General features: G+C 58.8%; 2 protein-coding genes across 5 annotated transcripts in view; one reads left to right on the top strand and one right to left on the bottom strand.

The window, feature by feature from the left end:
- DNAH17 (dynein axonemal heavy chain 17) overlaps nt 1-18912 on the top strand; it is a gene marked incomplete at both ends in the record, with an annotated part of 110263 nt that extends 91351 nt beyond the window's left edge. The window contains 12 exons of the mRNA XM_082860704.1: nt 283-405; nt 980-1173; nt 4146-4294; nt 5073-5200; nt 7126-7353; nt 10471-10662; nt 14334-14513; nt 14877-15062; nt 16162-16344; nt 16738-16881; nt 17361-17586; nt 18665-18912. Of these exons, the coding sequence (XP_082716830.1) occupies nt 283-405; nt 980-1173; nt 4146-4294; nt 5073-5200; nt 7126-7353; nt 10471-10662; nt 14334-14513; nt 14877-15062; nt 16162-16344; nt 16738-16881; nt 17361-17586; nt 18665-18912 (2181 nt within the window). The remainder of the gene's footprint in view (nt 1-282; nt 406-979; nt 1174-4145; nt 4295-5072; nt 5201-7125; nt 7354-10470; nt 10663-14333; nt 14514-14876; nt 15063-16161; nt 16345-16737; nt 16882-17360; nt 17587-18664) is intronic.
- Nucleotides 12633-20444, bottom strand: part of PGS1 (phosphatidylglycerophosphate synthase 1) — a gene marked incomplete at its 5' end in the record, with an annotated part of 44578 nt that continues 36766 nt past the window's right edge. For 2 of the 4 annotated variants that reach the window (XR_014326952.1, XM_082860705.1), the window contains one exon: nt 12633-13236. Of the gene's footprint in view, nt 13237-18662; nt 18758-20444 lie in introns of those variants that run through there. The other 2 variants (XR_014326953.1, XM_082860706.1) reach the window with 1 other exon arrangement.

Here is a 20444-nt window from a genome sequence, read left to right as displayed (position 1 = left end):
TAGGGGCTTTGCCTCTGGGGTGACGAAAAGGCTGTGCACCTGGACAGTGGTGCTGGTTGCACAACAGTGTGAGTGCACTAAATGCCACTGGATTTTAGACCATAATAGGGTTAAAATGGCACGTTTTTATGCTGTGTGTATTGTACCGCAATTGAAAAACAAACAAGGTGCTGACCAAGCTTTGGGCTGACCCCAAAGGGGCAGGACAGTGCTTCCCCTGCAGGCAAGGGGTATGAGCCCCTGTTGTAGGGCAACATCTAAGCGAGCCCCACGGCCCCTCAGGTCTTGTCCATGAAGAAGGAGCTGAACCCGGTGGAGCTGGATTTCCTTCTGCGGTTCCCGTTCAAGGCCGGGGTCGTGTCACCCGTGGACTTCCTGCAGCATCAGGGATGGGGCGGCATCAAGGTTGGCCTTCGGACTTGAACACTGTGTTCTCGCCCCACCTCGCGGCCTTTCCTGCTCGCCCCAGACATGTTTACAAGGTGCTTCCGGCCGTAACATTCAGTAGAACGAGGAGGCCTCAGAGGTGGGACCAGGCACTGATGGGCTGCCTGCCAGCTCACGGGGACTGTGCTGTCCTACTGGAGCGCAGCAACTTCATCATCACGTCCCTGCAGGCGGCAAGCTGAGCCGCGATGGGCCCCAGGGTGTGCCCAGGGGTCGCCCCTCCGCCGCTTCCCCTCGCTTCCAGGAAAATGCAAAGTGTCAAGGCTATTCCTCAGAATCCTGGGGCCCTCACTGTGTCAGTTCAGAAAGACCAGAGGAAGGCGGCCCCCTGGGATGAGCAGGGCCCCTGTTCCAGAGCCCCCGGAGAAGCAGCCAGGAGTCACATCCCCGATCGGATTCCTCCCTCGTCCCAGCCATTCATCCCCAGCAGCTCATCGTTTGAGCGACAGGCCCCATGGTCATGCTTTTCCCGGAGCCCGCGGGGAAGGCGCCCACTGGGATGGGGGAGAGCTGAAAGGCCGTCTGCCCCCAGGCCCTCTCGGAGATGGATGAGTTCAAGAACCTGGACAGCGACATCGAGGGATCCGCCAAGCGGTGGAAGAAGCTCGTGGAGTCGGAAGCCCCCGAAAAGGAGGTCTTCCCCAAGGAGTGGAAGAACAAGACGGCGCTGCAGAAACTGTGCATGCTGAGATGCGTGCGGCCCGACCGCATGACCTACGCCATCAAGTGAGTGCCCCCAGCCCCGCCCCGCCCCGCCCCGCCCCGCCCCAGCCTGGCCTCAGGGCTGGGGAGTGGGCGCCTCCCATCCCAGCCACCAATTCCCGTTCTGAGTTCTCGTAGCTCTGGGGTCTCTGAAGGTGGCCAACAGGAACCCCCGGCTCCCCTGACCCTGGGCGAGGAGAGGCGCCCCGAGATAAGCGACAGGAAGATAAAACTCCCCGGGTTGGCCACCAAGATTTTAAAAAAGCCTGGGCGCGCTGCCAGTGCAGGGGACACGGGTTCGAGCCCTGATCAAGGAAGATCCCACATGCCGCAGGGCGACTAAGCCCACGCGCCACAGCCCCTGAGCCTGCGCTCTAGAGCCCGCGAGCCACAACTACTGAGCCCGCGTGCTGCAACTACTGAAGCCCGCGTGCCTAGAGCCCGTGCTCCGCAACAAGAGAAGCCACCGCAATGAGAAGCCTGCGCACCGCAACAAAGAGTAGCCCCTGCTCGCCGCAACTAGAGAAAGCCCGCGCGCGGCAACAAAGACCCAACGCAGCCAAAAATTAATTAATTAATTTTTTTAAAAAAGCCTGGGTGCTAATGACCTCCAAGGCCACGACCACACGGGGTCCTTTAAGGATGCTGTGGGGAGAAGGCAGTGGCAGAGCCATCAGCACCCGAGGACATTCATGGCCTCAGCGGCTGGATGTAGAGGAAATCTTTTATTTTTACGGCTCGTTTGCAAAGAGAACCATTCTGCTTTCGTGAACAATCTCTCTGGACCTGAAACGCCTCCAGGACTGGAAACTTAACCATCGGGTTTCAGCGCCCGTTCCTTTCACTCCCCAAAGCACAGAAAGACTTCAGGAATATCAACAGCTGTAACATCTGCACGGCCGGCCCGGGCAGGCCATGGCGTCGTGGGGGAGGGAGGGAATGAAACAGGCCCCGTTCTCAGAGGGGCGTCCTGGTTTTCCGTTTGCCCTAGTGGCCTGAAAGCCACCAGATTTCCCAAAAGGCGCCCACGTCTGACAAAGCAGAGGCCTGACTCACACCCACTGGTTGTTCACAGACATGTGTTTCTGTTTTGCTTTGTTTTCTCGGGACTGAAGAGGAAAGGGACCGCGAGGGGTTCTGGGTGCGGGAGGGGAGCGGGCGGAGTGAAGCAAGAAATCACGTCACGAGGGAGAGTCTGAGCTGGTCCAGGGAGAAAGCAGGAAGGCATCCCGGGAAGGTCGGACACGGACACAGCGTGGGGAAGGCCCAGGCGAAGGGCACTGAGCATCCAGGGGTACACCGCCTGCGGGCGAGCTGAGCACGGGTGGGTGTCCAGCCCCACGGCCCCCAGAGCACCCTTGAGAGCCACCCGAGTCACCACGGCAGAAAACGCATCGGAACCGCGTGGGCGACCGCAAACGCCAGGCGAACCCAAGTCATGCTCTGCGGCGGTCGCAAGGAAAGCAGATTCACCTCCCGAATCAAACAGGGCGGTGGAGCTCAAGAGCAGGAAGTTCAAGTCCAAGTCCACGGCAAATAGCAACAACACACAGTCGTCAAGAGCGTGGGTTCACTCCGCCCTCCGCCAACCCCTCGAGCCGGGCACCTCCCCGCCTCCGGGTCCACAGGCCCAGGGAAGGTAACTCGCCCATGGCGGGGCGGGGTGCTGGTAACGGGCTCCCCAGAACAGCAGCCCGGGTCTGTAGCACCTGCCAGCATGCAAGCCGCTGGGGGCGGCTCCGGCACCCCCGTGCCCAGGACCCAGGGCTAGGAGCAGCGGAGCCCTCTATTCTGCGTCATCACTGCAGCCGCAGAGAACGACCACGGGGCCCGGCCACGCCAGGAGCAGCAGGGAGCTTGTGACGTGCCTGCCCCAGGCAGGACCTGTACCTTCCAGAATTCCTTCCCGGGCAAGGACTCTAGCACTGACATTCCGGGTCAATTCCAAAGGCCAGAATCAAGCACAACCAGGGGCCTGGAGCAGGAGCCCTCCCACCGGCCTGTGGTCAGCGCTGCTCAGGGTCTGTATAGAGGCCAGCAAAGGCCAGACCGGGGAGCGAATGACAGCTATCACTCCCACGGGAGTGGGAAGGCCCACCTGGCACCCGCCCGCAGACTCCCCGTTGACTCAGAGGGACGCCTCTATGTGAACAGGTCCACCCACGGGTCTTCACGACGCTCAGAGCGCTCAGATCGCCGACTCCTCGGGAATAAGTGTGTTCTCTCCCGGGGAGACTGCCGTCGTCCTTCTTTCAAAGACCGCACTGGACATAAGTTTAGCTCCTGTGTTTCATTCAGATACAGTGAGCTCAGCCACCTGTGGTCAAGGGAGAGGGGCAGAGAGCTGAGATCCCAAGGTCACCCTAAGAGGGGCCTCGACTGACCCCAGCCTTATCAGGGTCAAGATAGAGTTTGGGGCTTGGAACAGAGGGGTGCTTATGTAAAGAGACGTTTGGGTTTTTTCTGTGACTTTCCTGATGATCCGTGTTTTGCGGTCCATGGAGCTCACCAAAGCAACTCTAATGCACGCGTCCTTCCTCCTCAGAGCCCCCGTCGGGGGAGATTCTCAGGACGCAGAGGCCGATCTAGGTTCTGTTCCGTGTTGCTGCTGCCCTGGTCTGGAGAGCAGATAGGAAGTGTGTGGGGGAAACAGAAAGCCACTAGAAACTGATCCCTTCCTTGGGAGCGCTGAGGTGTGGTCACCTGGAACACTTGCGGCCCGGGTTCCCTCTCGGCTGACCTTGCACGCCTTTGAAAGTGGGGGTGGCATCAGCTGGCTGAGAGCCTCTCACCTGTCTGTGCACAGGTGGACGGGCGCAAAGGGGGCCCAGCGCGAACACCGCCAAATACCGCGCACGCTCCCCTCCACACCCCACCCTGCCTGCAGGAGGGCCCTGTAGAGACCGACTCTCCAGCTAGAGGCCCTTCTCTGCCTGAGAAAGTCCCCCAGAAGAGCGGTCCCTCGCCTCGGGTCTGACCAGGCGTGTCCCCCTCAGGAACTTTGTGGAGGAGAAGATGGGCAGCAAGTTCACAGAGGGCCGGAGCGTTGAGTTCTCCAAGTCCTACAAGGAGAGCAGCCCCTCAAGCCCCATCTTCTTCATCCTCTCCCCGGGCGCTGACCCCCTGAAGGACGTGGAGGCCCTGGGTAAGTGCGGCCGGGTCTGGGGAGAAGCGCATCCAAACCACAGTGAGACGGCCCTTCACACCCACTAGCAGGGCAGGTATCAGACACACGGAGGTGACAGGTGTCGGGAGGGGACGAGAGACGGGGCCCTTTGCGTTGCTGGTGGCAATGTGAGCAGGTGGTCCCTCCCTAGGTCACACATCGAGTCACCACATGTCCCGGCAATTCCACTCCTGGGGACGTTCCCAACGGAGCCGGGAACAGGTGTCCAAACAAACAGGTCCCCTCACGACGGCCAAAAGGTAGATCCAACCCACACGTCCATCAGCTGATGAACGGCTGATGGCAAAGTGGTAAATCATGAAAGGGAACGAAGCCCTGACACAGGCTACGCCGCAGACGGAACGAGAAAACACTGTGCCGAAGGCTCCACGGTATACGATTCCTTGTATCTGAAACGTCCAGAACTGGGGAATCCGTAGAGGCAGAAGGCAGATTAGTGGTTGCCAGGGGCTGGGGCGGGAACAGGATGCAGAATGACTGTTTAATGGGTACAGGGTTTCCTTCTGGGGCGATAAAAATGTCCTGGAACCAGATAAACAGTCGCACGACACTGAATTATTAAATGTCCCTGAACCGTACGCTTTCAGATGGCGTTTAAAGGGGCGCCTTTGATGTTGCGTGTATTTTACCACAATTTTCAAAGGGGGAGGGTGTGGAATTCCCAGCTGTGGATCACAGAAGCTCCATTTCTGTCATTCAGCCATCCCCATGCTTTTCCTGTTTTCCTTTCCTTTAGGGAAAAAATTGGGATTTACCATAGACAACGGGAAACTCCATAACGTGTCCCTGGGGCAGGGACAAGAGGTGGTGGCGGAGAATGCCCTGGACGTGGCTGTGGAGAAGGGACACTGGGTCATTCTGCAGGTATGGGGGTGGGCGGCACCTGTGCCTCTTGGGTGAGGGATCCCAGCCTCAGCGCCCGTGGGGCTTGGCCTGAAGGCCTGAAAGAAAGCAGGTTATGGGATTCACATGCACAAGCGTGGCTGGGGATCCTACAGCCCCTGAAGGAGGGGGCAGGAGGCGCCCACACCAAGCACAGCTCTGCCTGGGTTGGCAGGTGGTGTGAGGCATCACCACTGAAAGTGTGGATTCTTCAGCAGTGAGAAAGACATCCCCGCCTCCCCCCCGCTCCCCCTTGTTGGCTCGACTGCCCCTCCTCGGTCCTGCAGCCCCTCCAAGCACCCCGCCCCCCGACCACCGCCAGGCCCCGGCTGGTCCCACTGCAGGCCCGCCTCAGCTTCCGGCGTGGCTGACCTCAGTCCACAGGGCCTAGCCTGGTCCCATGCGGGGACCTCAGGTTCGAGTCATTTCTTTCTGTTCATTTTCTTTTACAAAATGATCGCCATGACGAGTCCAGTTACCATCTGTCCCCTGTCACCTCATGTTCCCCACACTGTGCATTCATACCTGTGACTCTCCTACTTTGTACCTGGGAGTTTGTACCTCTTCATTGCCCTCACCTATTTCTCTCCTCCCCCCACCCCTCTGGCAACCACCTGTTTGTGCTCTGTATCTGTGACTCTCTTTCTGTTTTGCTGTGTTTGTTCATGTGGTTTGCTTTTTAGACTCCACGTGTAAGTGAAATCATACAGTATTTGTCTTTCTCTGTCTGACTTATTTCACTCAGCATCATATTCTCTAGGTCGGGCCATGTTGCCGCAGGCGGCAAAATTTCATTCTTTTTCATGGCTAGTATTCCATCGTGTATATACACCGCATCTTCTTTACCCACTCACCTGTTGATGGGCACTGAAGTTGCTTCCACATCTTGGCCATTGTGAATAATGCTGCTGTGAACATAGGGGTGCACGTATCTTTTGGAATCAGTGTTTTCATTTTCTTTGGATAAATACCCAGGATTGGAATTACTGGATGACAGGGTAGTTCCATTTTTCATTTCGTGAGGAGCCTCCAAACTGTTTTCCATAGTGGCTGTTTCAATTTACAGTCCCACCAACAGTGCGTGAGGGTTCTCTTTTCTCCAGGTCATTTCTCTTTTTTTTCTTTATAAATTTATTATTTTGGGCTGCATTGGGTCTTCGTTGCTGCGTGCGGGCTTTCTCTAGTTGTGGCGAGCGGGGGCTACTCTTCGTTGTGGTGTGCGGGCTTCTCATTGCAGTGGCTTCTCTTGTTGTGGAGCAGGGGCTCTAGGGTGCGCGGGCTTCAGCAGTTGTGGCGCGCGGGCTCTAGAGCGCAGGCTCAGTAGTTGTGGCTCGCGGGCTCTAGAGCGCAGGCTCAGTAGTTGTGGCTCGCGGGCTCTAGAGCACAGGCTCAGTAGTGTGGCTTGCGGGCTCAGTAGTTGTGGCTCGCGGGCTCTAGAGCGCAGGCTCAGTAGTTGTGGCTCGCGGGCTCTCGAGCGCAGGCTCAGTAGTTGAGGCGTACGGGCTTAGTTGCTCCACAGCATGTGGGATCTTCCCGGACCAGGGCTTGAACCCGTGTCCCCTGCATTGGCAGGCGGATTCTTAACCACTGCGCCACCAGGGAAGTCCCTCCAAGTCATTTCTTTTTACTCAAGCCTCTCAGAGGAGGGGTGGGGACCATATAATTCTCAGCCCTTATGCTGGTGGAGGGCAGGAAGGACTCGCCGCAAGGCTGGAGGTCCTGAACGAACTGAGAACAAGCTTCAACTCTGGGGACTCAGTTGCTCAGTGAAATTATCAAGCGTGGCCAGCGCCCCGGGAAGGGCGGACAGCGGGGTGGGGAGTGCGGGTGCCGTTGGGGAGGGGCCTGCCCTATGGGCCCGGGGTGGAGAGGAGTGTGCGGGCACTAAGCCCTGGTCTTGGCTACAGAACATCCACCTGGTGGCCCAGTGGCTGAGCACCCTGGACAAGAAGCTGGAGCGGTACAGCGTCGGCAGCCACGATGACTACCGCGTGTTCATCAGCGCCGAGCCGGCCCCTAGCCCCGAGTCCCACATCATCCCCCAGGGCATCCTGGAGAACGCCATCAAAATCACCAACGAGCCGCCCACGGGCATGTACGCCAACCTGCACAAGGCCCTGGACCTCTTCACCCAGGTAGCGTGGGCTCCCCCCGTGTCCCGTGCCTGGCTCAGCGTCAGCGCCTGCCGGTTCTCCCCCACCCACACCATCCCCAACGCGCACACACTCCTTGAGTCACAAAATGAACAGATCCCCGAAGGACTGTGCAAAATGCAAATGATCTAAAGCGCCTGGCGCACAGCTTCAAAGAGCAGAAATGCGTATCATCCATGAGTTTCATGACCTGCACGTCAGGCCCGGTAAGTGTGGGCCGGGTCCTCTGCTTGTCCGAGCACCTTAGGAAGGGGCCAGGCTCCCGAGGTGGTTCCCTGAGGGTCATTCAGCCTTGCTGGGGCCACAGTGCTGCCCAGACCCCTGCTCTCACTCCCCGTGAGACGCGATGCTGTGGGAAGGCCGGGTGCGAAGGGGATGGGGCCGCAGCGCCCGGCTGGAGGGCGGTGGTGACAGACGGGAGGGCGGTAGTGCCCGCCGCACAGGTCTCCGTGCTCTGGTCCCGGGCCCAGTGTTCCTCCCTCGACAAGCAGGCCCCACTGCCTTGTGGAGGGACGCCGGGTGCCCTGGCCCTGCAGGGTGGGTAGGGGGGCCTCGGCTTGCCTGTCCACGCTGTGTCCGCCTGGACCTTTGTTCACGTGACTCCTCCCCCATCCAAACCTCCCAGTCCCCAACCTGCCAAGTGTGTAGCCTTCCCTGGCACCCCTGCTCCCCTCCGCAAATCCCCAGCATCTACGTCCATTCTTTTGGTACCTGATCTTCACCTGTTCTATACTAGAACTTGCTGGGTGCACGCATTTGGTCTCCCAAGTGAGTCTAAAACCGTTTTGAAGAAGAGACCCGATATTCTCTGATAATACCCAACAAAGATTATGTATGGAGCACATTGTGCCAATGTTGCGTAACGTCTGTATCTGATTTCTTTAATTTATGTGACAATATCTGAGTCATCCACTAACCTCTCCCTATGGGCTTAAAGGACCCACCAAGGTCAGAGTGTAAAGTCACAGAGAATGGAAAGCATGAAAACAGATGTGCAGACCGGGTCCTTCCTCCAAACAGTACGTCCGTGTGCCCAGGACGTGGTAGGCTCAGGGAACAGTGAACAAGACCCGTTACGCGGGTGACTGGCCTAGTCTGGTGAGGGGCGTGGACGCGTTCACAGGAGTGAGAACAGGGTGTGATGAACATGTGGGGACATGCACGGAAACCCCAGGGCGATGCAGCTCACACTGGGGGCTGCGGGCCAGTGCGGGGTCCCAGAGCTGTTTGCTTCTGTCTGTGCTGAGTCAGTACGGAGGTGGAGAGGAGGCATGCGGTAAATTCTGTAGCATTTCAACATCACCGTCAGTCCGAGCACGTGATCCGTTTTTCATTTCTATCATATTTTGCTAGAATATCAGTCAGTGATGGAGTGGCGGAGGGTGGCGAGGTCGGCAGGAAAGCTGGTCCCCCACTCGCAGGAGTCTGGGGCCTGCTCCGGGCCGCAGAGTGGCTCCCGAGCCAGGCTTGGCCGGGGGGTGGGTGTCGAGGTAGAGACAGCTGACGCCCGAGGGGCAAGCAACAGAAAATGCAAGAGCCTCTGAGCCCCGGGAGCAGCTCCCCACGGCGCATGGAGCCCGCTGGGGCCTCTGGCGGGGGACATGGGGGCCGGGAGGACGTGGACGGGCTGCTGGGCTTTGGGGAGATGCTCTGGCTGCTTGGAGTCAGCGGGAAGCGCGGTCGCTGTCGGGCAGAAGCGAGGTGGGGCTGCCCGGCTGAGGACAGGCGAGCGGGCACGTGGCCGGGGCTTGCTGAGGTGCTCGAGGGCTCCCTAACTTTGTGCATCACCTAGGGTATCTGCAAAGATCGGAAGGGAAGCCATGCGGAAAGCTGTTGCTTCCTGAGGGGACCATCCCAAGTTCGGGGGCCCACTGCCTTCACAGAGTTTCACAGGAAGAGGCAGTAGTAGCTGGGATGCGCCCAGACCATCCCCGGGCACATCACAGAGCCCAGAGGCCCGGGAGGCCAGTGATGAGCGGTCCAACCAGAGGGAAGTCTCCGGAGGCAGACGGAACCCGCCAGGCCTTCCCTCATCCTCGGGCCTGGCAGGTTCCTCCCTCTGGTTGGTGGTCTCAGTCTGCACCCTTTCACGGCCGATGTCTGGAAGGGTCCAGCCAGGCCTGTCTCCTGGGCCCACAGCTGACAGGTGATGGCGCCGTCTCTAGGACAGGCATTGAGGAAGGATCTGGGGGGAATGTTGGGGTGATGGAGCCCCCATCTGTGCCCCTCCCTTTCCATGTTTGCTGGAGGGGACCCCAGCCGGGCATCTGTGTCAGGGCTTCCATGGAATCAGCAGGGGGAATGTTGGGGTGATGGAGCCCCCATCTGTGCCCCTCCCTTTCCATGTTTGCTGGAGGGGACCCCAGCCGGGCATCTGTGTCAGGGCTTCCATGGAATCAGGACAGGGCCCCTCCCTTGTGACACCTTGTGTATCTTTTCCTGGCACTTTTCCCGACGATGACCATTTGATAGGCGTCTGTCCCCTGGTCCAGCTTTCTGGCTGCTGTGCCTGCGGCCCCCGGCCACTGGGAGGCACTCATAGGGCTGAGCGGGTGAAGAGGAGCCCAGCTTAACTTCCAGAAGCCTCTGTGTTCAGAGGCACCCACTTAGCAAAGACTAATCCGTTAAAGTCGCACAAACCCAGAGAGAACTGGGCTTCAGAATTTGGGCTGGGTTGGCCTTTCCCTGGGGCCACCTGCTTTCAGAAAGGCTTTCCTCAGCATCCCCTCATCCTTTACAGATCGTTTTTGGCGAGTTTGGGGTACTGCTTGCGTGTAGATGATGAGGAACGTTGATAATTGCGGGGGAATTATATTGGGGAATATTTTATTAAGAAGATGTATCAATAATTTGACTTGTAACCAATACTTAGAGTGATACAGCTGCATTTCTGGAGGAAGCAAGGACAAGAAAGCGTCCTCTACCCGACCCTACAGGTCGGGAGAGACTCGGGAAACCGGCTCAGAGCAGTCGATGGCCTTAGGCCCCACCCCTCATCCCCACCTGCACCCCCAGCGAAGCAGCTGGCAAAGACGGCCCTGGTCCTGCCCCGGCCGTCTGTGCGGACCCTGCCTGACCCGCGTGCCTGCCCTCCCGCAGGACACACTGGAGATGTGCACCAAGGAGATGGAGTTCAAGTGCATCCTCTTCGCCCTGTGCTACTTCCACGCCGTGGTGGCCGAGAGGCGCAAGTTTGGGGCCCAGGGCTGGAACAGGTCGTACCCCTTCAACAACGGGGACCTCACCATCTCCATCAACGTGCTCTACAACTACCTGGAGGCCAACCCCAAGGTAAGGGCCCACCTGGAGCCCAGCTGGGTGGTCCTCCCGCCCTGCCTTCCTTTCAATTATTCTGTCTCACGTTTAAGAGACACTGAATAGGTTTCATAGGCCAGAGAAAATCTGAAAACGTGCGACTCCTCTGTGACCCCAGCCATCTGATATAATGGTTACCACCCAGGCCCTGGCCACCACCTCCAGCAGTTCTCAGCCGTCTGGCAATTTTTCTAACTCCACGGGAGTTAATATCTTTGGGGACCTGCCAGTCCTGCACCCGAACAGCGACTCCCCAAGAAAGGCCAGCCCCCCAGACAGCGTGAGCCGAGAGAAGATACCAAAGGGCTGCCTGGGCTGCAGGCCTTGCCGACAGAACGCAGGTTCAGAGGGAAGGCCCAAAAAAAAAAATCTCCCTGGAGACACGGAACGCTCCCTTTCATTTGTGTTGAAAATTAAAACCAGTGTGTCCAGTGCCGTGCAGGCTGTTGCGAGGGCTGCTGCGAGGCGGCCCCGTGGCCGGGAGGGCCTGTCTGCGGGCCCAGAGGGGAGACTCGTGCCCCAGGTGGGGTGAAGCCCGCTGCAAGCCCCCCTCCAGATGTGGCCACCCCCTCGGGAACTTAGAGCCGGCCGTTCTCCCCACCTGACATGGCTCCTCTTGGGATCTTACGTGGAGCGTGGCGCTGGCACAGGACCCATCTCCGTGACCCCCGGGGGAGGCAGAAGGGAACCCCATAAGCCCAGGGCTCCTCTGTGCTCCTGCGGCCGGCACCTTCCTACACCGACAGAGCTCGACGTTCCGCTTACCCAGGAGGCTCCCGAGAACCTGCCCAGGGTGACCGGACACACCCCTGTGTCACCCGCTCCCTGTCCCAGCGCCCCAGGGCCAAGGCACTCGCCGCTTTGGGGCTCGGTGGGCGCCCCAGGGGCCTGGCTAGAGGCCTGAGGCTCACACACCCCCTCCAAGCTTTGGGGACTGAGCGACCAGGGGTGGAGGGTGTCCCACCCATCGTAACAGAGCTCAGATGCACTGGGAGGAGAGACCTGGGCCAGCTGCCCCCAGACCCCAGAGGAAGACGACCCCCCAGGACGGCCACCACCCCAGCCTGAGCCTGGAATGTTGTTGGCTTAGTTCCTGGCCAAACACAGAAAGTCGGCCCTCCTCAGGGGAGGGGGACAGTGGTCTCCGTGGGCAGGTGCCGGGGGTCACTTCGCCTATGACAGGGTCTGAGCTGAATGCCAGTGGCACATCTTACAACACGCACACAAGTAAATAAACGCAAGAAGATGTGAAGAAAGATTTTCCTCATCACAGCAGCTTCGTCAGAGCAGTTCTCTCCGGGGAGATTCCAGTGGGAGGAGCAGTCTTGCTAGAAGTTTCTAACGACATTTACGCAGACGCTTCCCTCGTTACACACCCACAGAACCCTAGCTGGGTAAGAAACTGTTCAAGAACGCACACCGTGTGCTCCAGCGACCAGCGGGCTGAGGTGTGAGTGACACCCGGTGTCCCGCTCAGCAGTGTGTGATCAGGCCGGGGCCCCAGGCCTCCACAGCCTGACCTTCCCTTTGTCCCAGCTCGCGGCGGGGAGGCAACGCTGAATAACCTCCTGTGAGGATGTCGCCCTCGGCCCGCAATGAGCCAGTCCATCCTCCCGACTCTGAGGAAGTCGACTCAGACTCTGAGGGCGAGGCCTGGCAACGTGTCTCTGACAAGCGCTCTGGGAACTCCATCCAGCAAGTGTGGGCACACAGACGGCACCCACCCCCCAGGGGTTAGTCCCACTGGCCCACATCCCAGGAGGCAGGTCATGGGGCGGAGAGGCAAACTGGGGTGTACCCAGCCCTACTTTGCAGGAGAAACAGAAGCTGTCCCCGAAGCAAATACGCAAAATGCAGGAAAGGCAGCTCGGCACATACCCAAGATAACTAAACAGAGAGAAAAAATGCAAGTCACAAGATGACGATCGAGAGGATATTAATGGTTTGTTTTGTTTTGTTATTTATTTATTATTTTTGGCCGCGTTGTGTCTTCGTTGCTGCGCTCGGGCTTTCTCTAGATGCGGTGAGCGGGGGCTACTCTTTGTTGCGGTGCACGGGCTTCTCATTGCAGTGGCTCCTCTTGCTGCAGAGCACAGGCTCTAGGCGCGCGGACTTCAGTAGTTGCAGCACGTGGGCTCAGTAGTTGTGGCTCGCGGGCTTAGCTGCTCCGCGGCATGTGGGATCTTCCCGGACCAGGGCTGGAAGCCGTGTCCTCTGCATTGGCAGGCGATTCTTAACCACTGCGCCCCCCTGGGAAGCCCCGATATTAATGTTTTAAGTCAAAGTTCATGAGAGCACATCAGACACTTGATAAATCAGCAAGTTCTTATCCAATTAACTTCAACTTGCCCGCATTTGGTAAACAGCGGCCATCCAGGCAGGGCACTGTGGGAGTTACATAAATGCCCACCTTGCCCTTAAACAGCCACAATCCTCGGAGAAACACGTGTGTGTGCTATGCTGCCCAGCGCGTCAGCTGCCACCACACGTGACATGCAGCAAGTCCCAGCGGAGGGGAACGAAAGACACTCTGGATTTCAGAAGCTTGGTCTAAAACAAAAAAAGAACGTAAAATACCTTATTCATAGCTTTTATGCTGAGTGCCTGTTGGAACAATCTTTCTACTTAAGTGGCTGCTGGCAAATCTGAAGTTACGTGCGTGGCTGCCCCGTGCAGCTCCCGCTGCTGGACAGTGCCGTGCAGGAGGTGCAGCTACGTGCTGGGACCGGGGCGGGAGAATGGGTTCCTGGCTCTGTGGAGGGGCCGCACTCGAGCCGCTCTGGAGGAGGAGCACGGTCATGGCCATGTGGTGGCCAAAGGAGCGGCATCCTAGGCCGAGGGCACAGCGTGGAAGCAGAGGCAGAACAGAGAGCAGTGAGAGTGGCCAAGGGTGGGATGCACGGAGAGACCCGGCCGCCAGGGGGCGCACTTGTGTGCACTGCCCGGTTTGGTCCGGTTCCCTCGGGCCCGTGAGCCAAGGTTCTGGCAGGGAGGCTACTTGCTGGAGCTGGCTGTGCCACCAAGACCTCAGGGGCACGCGTGGGCAAGGCTACTGGAGTATAATCGGAACCAGGGCCCTTTGGGGGATCAGAAAGTAGACCCACTCGATAGATCCTGAAGGCACAACGAACTGGACGTGACTCACGGCCAGAAAGATCTACGGTGCCCAAGAGCCCATCCACAACGAGTTACCGCTCTTGCTGGAGACGGCGGTGAAGGGAAAGGTCACAGGTGGCTCCACACTTCCATTTCCAAGCGTGGGGAACAAAGGGGGCACGGGCAGAGGGAGCGTGTGGGAGCTGGGGGGAGGGCCTGCGGGGTGGGCAGTGCCGGTGCTGGGGTCGGGGAGGTCACGTCAAGGGAGAGCGCAGAGAAGAGGGGCGGGCACAGGGCTGGGCCGTCCTGGCTGGGGGTGGGGTGGAGGCAGGGGAAGCCGGCAAGCCCCTCGTGCGAGGAGCCCGGCAGGAAGAGGGTCAAGGAGGAGCTGGTGGCCGAGTCAGGGGGCAGGAAGGGCCAGGCTTGGGCCTGGTGGCCGAGGGTAGCAGGTGACCCTGCAGACCTGGTGGAGGCAGGGGTGACAGGAGGGGCTGGCAGACCCAGGAAGGGGTGGGGCACAGGGTCCCCTGACGGCCGCCGCCCTTCCGAAGGTGCCCTGGGACGATCTCCGCTACCTCTTTGGGGAAATCATGTACGGCGGCCACATCACCGACGACTGGGACCGCCGGCTCTGCAGGACGTACCTGGAGGAGTACATCCAGGCGGAGATGCTGGAGGGAGAGATCCTGCTGGCCCCGGGCTTTCAGATCCCCCCGAACCTGGACTACAAGGTGAGGGCTCCTTCCAGGGACGGGTAACACATTAAACATGAGCTCCCTCTGTGACGCAAAGCAACAGAGGTCAGTGCCGTCCCGCAGGCTCCCTGGCGAGAGCCTCTGTCGCAGATGGACCACCAATAAGCAAGCGGACAGGCAACCCAAGCAAGAGGGCTTCAAAGGCAGCCTCCATGGAGGAGAGTGGAAACTTCCTCTGTGTGCCTGGGGAGCAGCCCCAAAAGGGGGTCAGGGAAATGAGGTTTGGTACAGAGGGCAAGACGTGGACAGAACGTTCTGGGAAGCGATGCTTAATAAACGGAGGACACGGGTTCCAGCTCATACAGCTCTCCCTGCTTACCCGCCCCCCCCCTTTTGCAGGGTTACCACGAATACATCGACAAGAACCTGCCCCCCGAAAGCCCCTGCCTGTATGGCCTGCACCCCAATGCAGAGACTGGCTTCCTGACGGCCACCTCGGAGATGCTGTTCCGCACTGTCCTGGAAATGCAGCCCAAAGAAACCGGGTCGGGAGCCGGTGGCGCCGGGGTATCTCGCGAGGAGAAGGTAGGAGCCTGACTACCCATCCAGCAACAGAGGAAGGGCAGGGCCTGGGACATGGGGGCACGACGACCGGCTGCAGCCCCTGGGAACTTGTCAGCAACTTCATCGGACCCCACTCCAGACCCCGGGATCAGGAACTCAGGGGTAGGGGAGCCTGCAAGCGGGCTGCTGCAGCCCAGACGGAGCACCAAGTGCTGAGCTAGAGAGAGGCGGGGCGTCTCCGCGTACTCGCCCGAGCAGCCTCCCTCCCTGCAGCTCCTCACTTCCCTGGCTGGGCTCCCGAGAGGGCCTGCCCTTCAACCCTGCCCCGCGAACACAAGGGCAGCAGCTGAAGTCCTGGGAGGGCAGTGCATGTGGCTCAGGCAGGGCAGTCTAGACGCTTAAACCAGTCCCTCCAGATGTGCTTAGGTGAGCACGGGGGACAGATCCTATGAACACTCACCGCAACAGCACGGCGCAGACAACGTAAGAGCGTGTAATAAACCCCCAGCTGCCAGGGTTACCTCTGCGTCTAAGAGGCGTCGGCACCTTGGCACTTCTTAAAATATTCCCGACAAGCTCTGCTAAAAATTAGCTAAGTACTGGGCTTCCCAGGAAAGTAGACCAGATTCTTGATTGGAAGACTCTCAGTGCTCTGAGGCCCCTTGACATTTTCTTTGTGTAACGACTGAAACCAGAGATCAGTAGATGCTCTGGTGGCCGTGGTGCTCATGACCACCATGTGGGCCACCCCTTGAGAGGGTGTGCCCCGCACGGTCCCTGCAGACAGCCCACACCAAGGGCAAGGTGATCTGATGGGGGAGGGAAGCAGTGCATCCAGCGATGTCTGAAGGCACCAGGCTAGGGCAGCAGCCTAATGCTCCCGTGGCCAGAGCCATACGGCCGTGACAACGAAGCCAGAACACTAAAGCCGGATGGCCAAGATTACCTTCCCCTGATCAGACGCGGGGCTGCACCTCCGTGATCCCGTTTTTCTGGCAACTCCACCTGCCTTGCTCCTGGGCTCAGAGTTGAACGTCGGGGCAGCACCCGGGCCCTGGTGCTGGGGGAGGGCTGGGGGTGCAGGCGCAGTGACACGGGCTGGCTGGGGGCTGGCTTCCAGGTGAAGGCCGTGCTGGATGAGATCCTGGAGAAGATCCCGGAGACCTTCAACATGGCCGAGATCATGGCCAAGGCCGCCGAGAAGACCCCCTACGTGGTTGTCGCCTTCCAAGAATGTGAGAGAATGAACATCCTGACCAACGAAATGCGCCGCTCGCTGAAGGAGCTGAACCTGGGGCTGAAGGTAAAAACGTGGGTGGCAGGACCTGGGGTGTGACTTGGGACGCAGGCTGGCCACCGCAGGCTGACTTCCCTTGGCCACAAGACCAACAAGCCCCAGGCCGCTGGGCCTCGGCACCTCGAGTTCCCCGGTCTGGAGGAGTGGGCACCTCAGGGCATCTGCAGATGCATCCAGGTGGCCATGGACACCATCTGGACTGTTCCCTGGCAGGAAACCCTGGTGTGGCCACCACAGGGCATCTGCAGGGGCACTGCACAGACCCACGTCAACTCACGACACAGGGTGGGGGCGGGGGGGGGGCTCGCCCACCTGAGAGCAGGTGAAACAAGGCATAGGACTGACCGGGTCTGCATCTGTGCCGAGCGCCCCCAGCACCCCTGTCTGCGTGTCCCTCAGGGAGAACTGACCATCACGACTGACATGGAAGACCTGTCCACGGCTCTGTTCTATGACACTGTGCCCGACACGTGGGTGGCCCGGGCCTACCCCTCGAGGTTGGGCCTGGCGGCCTGGTACGCCGACCTGCTGCTCCGCATCAGGGTAAGGACAGGCTTCTGGGGAGCCGCTGGCCTGACTCTCAGCAAACCTGCCCCCGGGGCCTGAGGAGTGAGGCGGGGCGGGCGGGGGGGGGACATGCATCCCCGTCAGAGGCCTGGAGGCCCCTGCTGGCCTGGCCTTGGCCTGGGCCACACCACGAGCACGCAGGCCCGACAACGCAGGAACTTCCTCCCCGAAGGAAGAAAAGGGCCAGCGCGAAGCAAGAGCAGCTTCTGTGGCCACAGATGCAGAGGGCCTCCCAGCAGAGCCCGGGAGGCTCCAGGGACACCTGTCACGGGAGCCACCTCCTGGGGGAGAAAGAGAGCAGCAGCCTCTTTCAGACCCAAATCCTCTCAATCGTGAGCCCCCCTCCTGGACCCTGCTCTCCCCGTCCAGACCGTGAACGGGCGTCTCGGGCAGGCGGCCGTCCTCTGCGCAGAGGCGGGGAGGCTCTAGCACGGCCCCACGCCCATCTCCTCCAGGAGCTCGAGGCCTGGACGATGGACTTCACGCTGCCTACCACCGTGTGGCTGGCCGGCTTCTTCAACCCGCAGTCCTTCCTCACGGCCATCATGCAGTCCATGGCCAGGAAGAACGAGTGGCCACTGGACAAGATGTGTCTGTCTGTGGAGGTGACCAAGAAGAACCGGGAGGACATGACCGCGCCCCCCCGGGAGGGCTCCTACGTGTACGGGCTCTTCATGGAAGGTAACAGGCACTGGCAGGGGAAGCACCAGGGGCACGTGGGCTCACAGTGGCCTGAGGAGCCCAACCACACACCGGCATCCGCTTGGCTCTGCTGCGGCGCAGGCTCGTCCGCAGACCTGAGCCCCCATTTTGAGGCCATGAGGAGCTCAGCCCTGGAGCCCAGGACAGGCATACGTTCTGGGGGTGAGGGTCCAGGAGCCCACCTCTGTCAGGGCTCCTGTCCAACCACCGCACCCCCACAAGGCACAGGTTCAAGGGCAGGGAGGCCCGGCCGGCCCCCTCCCCTGAGCCGAGCCCAGTGCGAGGCCATCACATGGCCAGGTCCCAGCAGCGGGGGGGGGGGGGGGGGGGGCAAGGCTGGCACTCATTCAGTTCCGCCCACGTCACCCCTGTCCCGCACCAGGCAAGGTCAGACAGGACCAGCCGGCAGACCCACTCTGAGTTGAGTGCCAGCGACTCCCCCACCCTCCTTAGCGACTGATGTCACCCCTTTACCCCCCCGTGCCCACATCACCAAAGACAAGCAGAGCAGCAACCATTCTCCGTGTTTATTTTGGAATTACAGACAGGAAATCTAAGCATCGTTAAATAGGGTGAGTAGAAATAAGTCTGGTTCAAGGCAGAACAGTTGTATGTGCATATACGTATTTATACTGTGCAGGTGCACATAGGACAGTCGCTACAGAGGGAGGGAAGCAGGGAGTTTAGTCTGTCATTTTCAGCTGGAGTTATGATTTCCTGCCATTGAAACGAAGAAGGCTGACACATGAGGCTCTGAAACCACCACGCACGTAGACGATGGAGCCCAGCGCTTTAGGGCCGATCTGTCCCTCAGAGGTGCACAGCGAGACACACAGGCAGTCACGCCGTGCACACGACCCCCACCCCGTCCTCTGCCTACAGCCCCCCCTGCAGCAATTCCTGTGCAGTCCAGGCCCTGGCACCTGGCCTATCTCTACAGGGGTGCAGGTGCAAGCCAGGCCCCTCCCCTCCCCCACTGCCAGCACGACAGACGGGAACCGGGAACCAGTCACCTCACCCTGGGCCACCCTGACCCTTGGCTGTGCTGTCCCTGCAGGAGCTCGCTGGGACACCCAGATGGGAGTCATCGCCGACGCGCGGCTGAAAGAGCTGACGCCGGCCATGCCCGTCATCTTCATCAAGGCCATCCCTGTGGACCGCATGGAGACCAAGAACATCTATGAGTGTCCCGTGTACAAAACACGCATCCGCGGCCCCACCTACGTCTGGACCTTTAACCTGAAGACCAAAGAGAAGGCAGCAAAGTGGATCCTGGCAGCCGTGGCGCTGCTCCTACAGGCCTAGCTGGAGCCCCGGGTCCCGCCGTGAGGCCCATGCCGCCCGGCGCCGGGTCCTGACCGCAACTTCAAATTTACAGTTAGGAACTCAGCTTTGCAACTATCACTTATTTTCACAGGAACTGATGATTGCTCTTTTGTTCTCCTAAATAATCGAGGCACTTTATAACCATGCACACATCGAGACTAGCCAGAGGGTGGAGGGCAGCCTGGGAGAGGGGGTGTGGATGGGATTAGAACAATGAAGCCGCTTAGCCAGGTTTGTCTGATTGATTCACTTGAGCCAGCCTTCAGCCTGATGGCCACCAGGGGCCTGGCACAGGCTTAGGGGTGAGGCCCCAATTCCCGGCAGCCAGGGGAGCATCCCAGGAACCAAACCCCCAAATCCTGACTTCCCACAGGGTCAGCTGGGTTCATCTTTTCCCACCGGTGGCATGTTGGGTTAGAGCTGGAGGCAGCCACACCCTTGCCTGATGCTACCTGCAAACACCCACCACTAAGGGCCAGGGTGTTCCATTCCCGTACAGACAGGAGCGGCCACTGCCACAGGCACTGACCCCTAAAGCACTATTCCTTCTCTCAAGCAAGAAAACCTCCCTCGATTATGGGTATAATGCCGCCTCCCTGCCCCAGAATTCCGAAAAGCAAACTATTCCACGGAGGGGCCATTTCCATACAGCTCAAGTGCTTCCCTGTCAACTTCCCACTTTCTGAAATTGCTGGGAACGGGAGGGACCACTTTAAACACATGTCTGTGTCCTGGGAGGTCACAATAAATGGTCGTCCCCTCTTAGTTCTGGGCAGCATCTTCGTTGTCTTTTGTCTCCCTCCCCTCTCCCCACCGTCAGTTCTCACTTCCTGCCACCAGACAAAGTAGACTTTAAAACAATGTCTACAATAGTAGACAAAGAAGGGCATTATATAATGATAAAGGGATCAATACAAGAAGACAATATAACGCTCATTAAACCGTATATGCACCGAATATAGAAGCACCTAAATGCATAAGGCAAATATTAACAGATGTAAAGGGAGAAACTGACAATAACACAACTAAGGGCAGGGGACTTTAACACCCCTTTAGATCAATGGACAGATCATCCAGAAAATCAATGAGGAAACAGCAGTCTCAAGTGACACGTGAGGTCAGTTGGACTTAATAGATAACTAGAGCACATTCCATCCAAAAGCAGAAGAATACACATTCTTTTCAACGTTCAGGATGGATCATGTGCTAGGCCACAAAACAAGACTTGACAGATTTAAGAGTACAGAAATTATATCAAGCATTCTTCCCAACCACAACAGTATAAAACTAGAAAGCAATTCTAGGAAGAAAAATGGGAAAAATACAAACACACGGAGACTAAACAGAAAATACTTCGAGACAAACAAAAATAAAAATACAACTTTCCAACATCTATGGGATGCAGCAAAACCAGTTCTAAGAGGGAAGTTCATAGCAATACAGGCCTACCTCAAAACAAGAAAAATCTCAAAACAACCTAACCCACCATCTAGGAATTAATTAGAATTAGA

Source organism: Leucopleurus acutus, assembly GCF_964270905.1.
Source record: "Leucopleurus acutus genome assembly, chromosome: 19".
NCBI lineage: Eukaryota > Metazoa > Chordata > Mammalia > Artiodactyla > Delphinidae > Leucopleurus > Leucopleurus acutus.
Note: the sequence above shows the minus strand (reverse complement) of the source record. Positions and strands in the feature narration are given on the sequence as shown.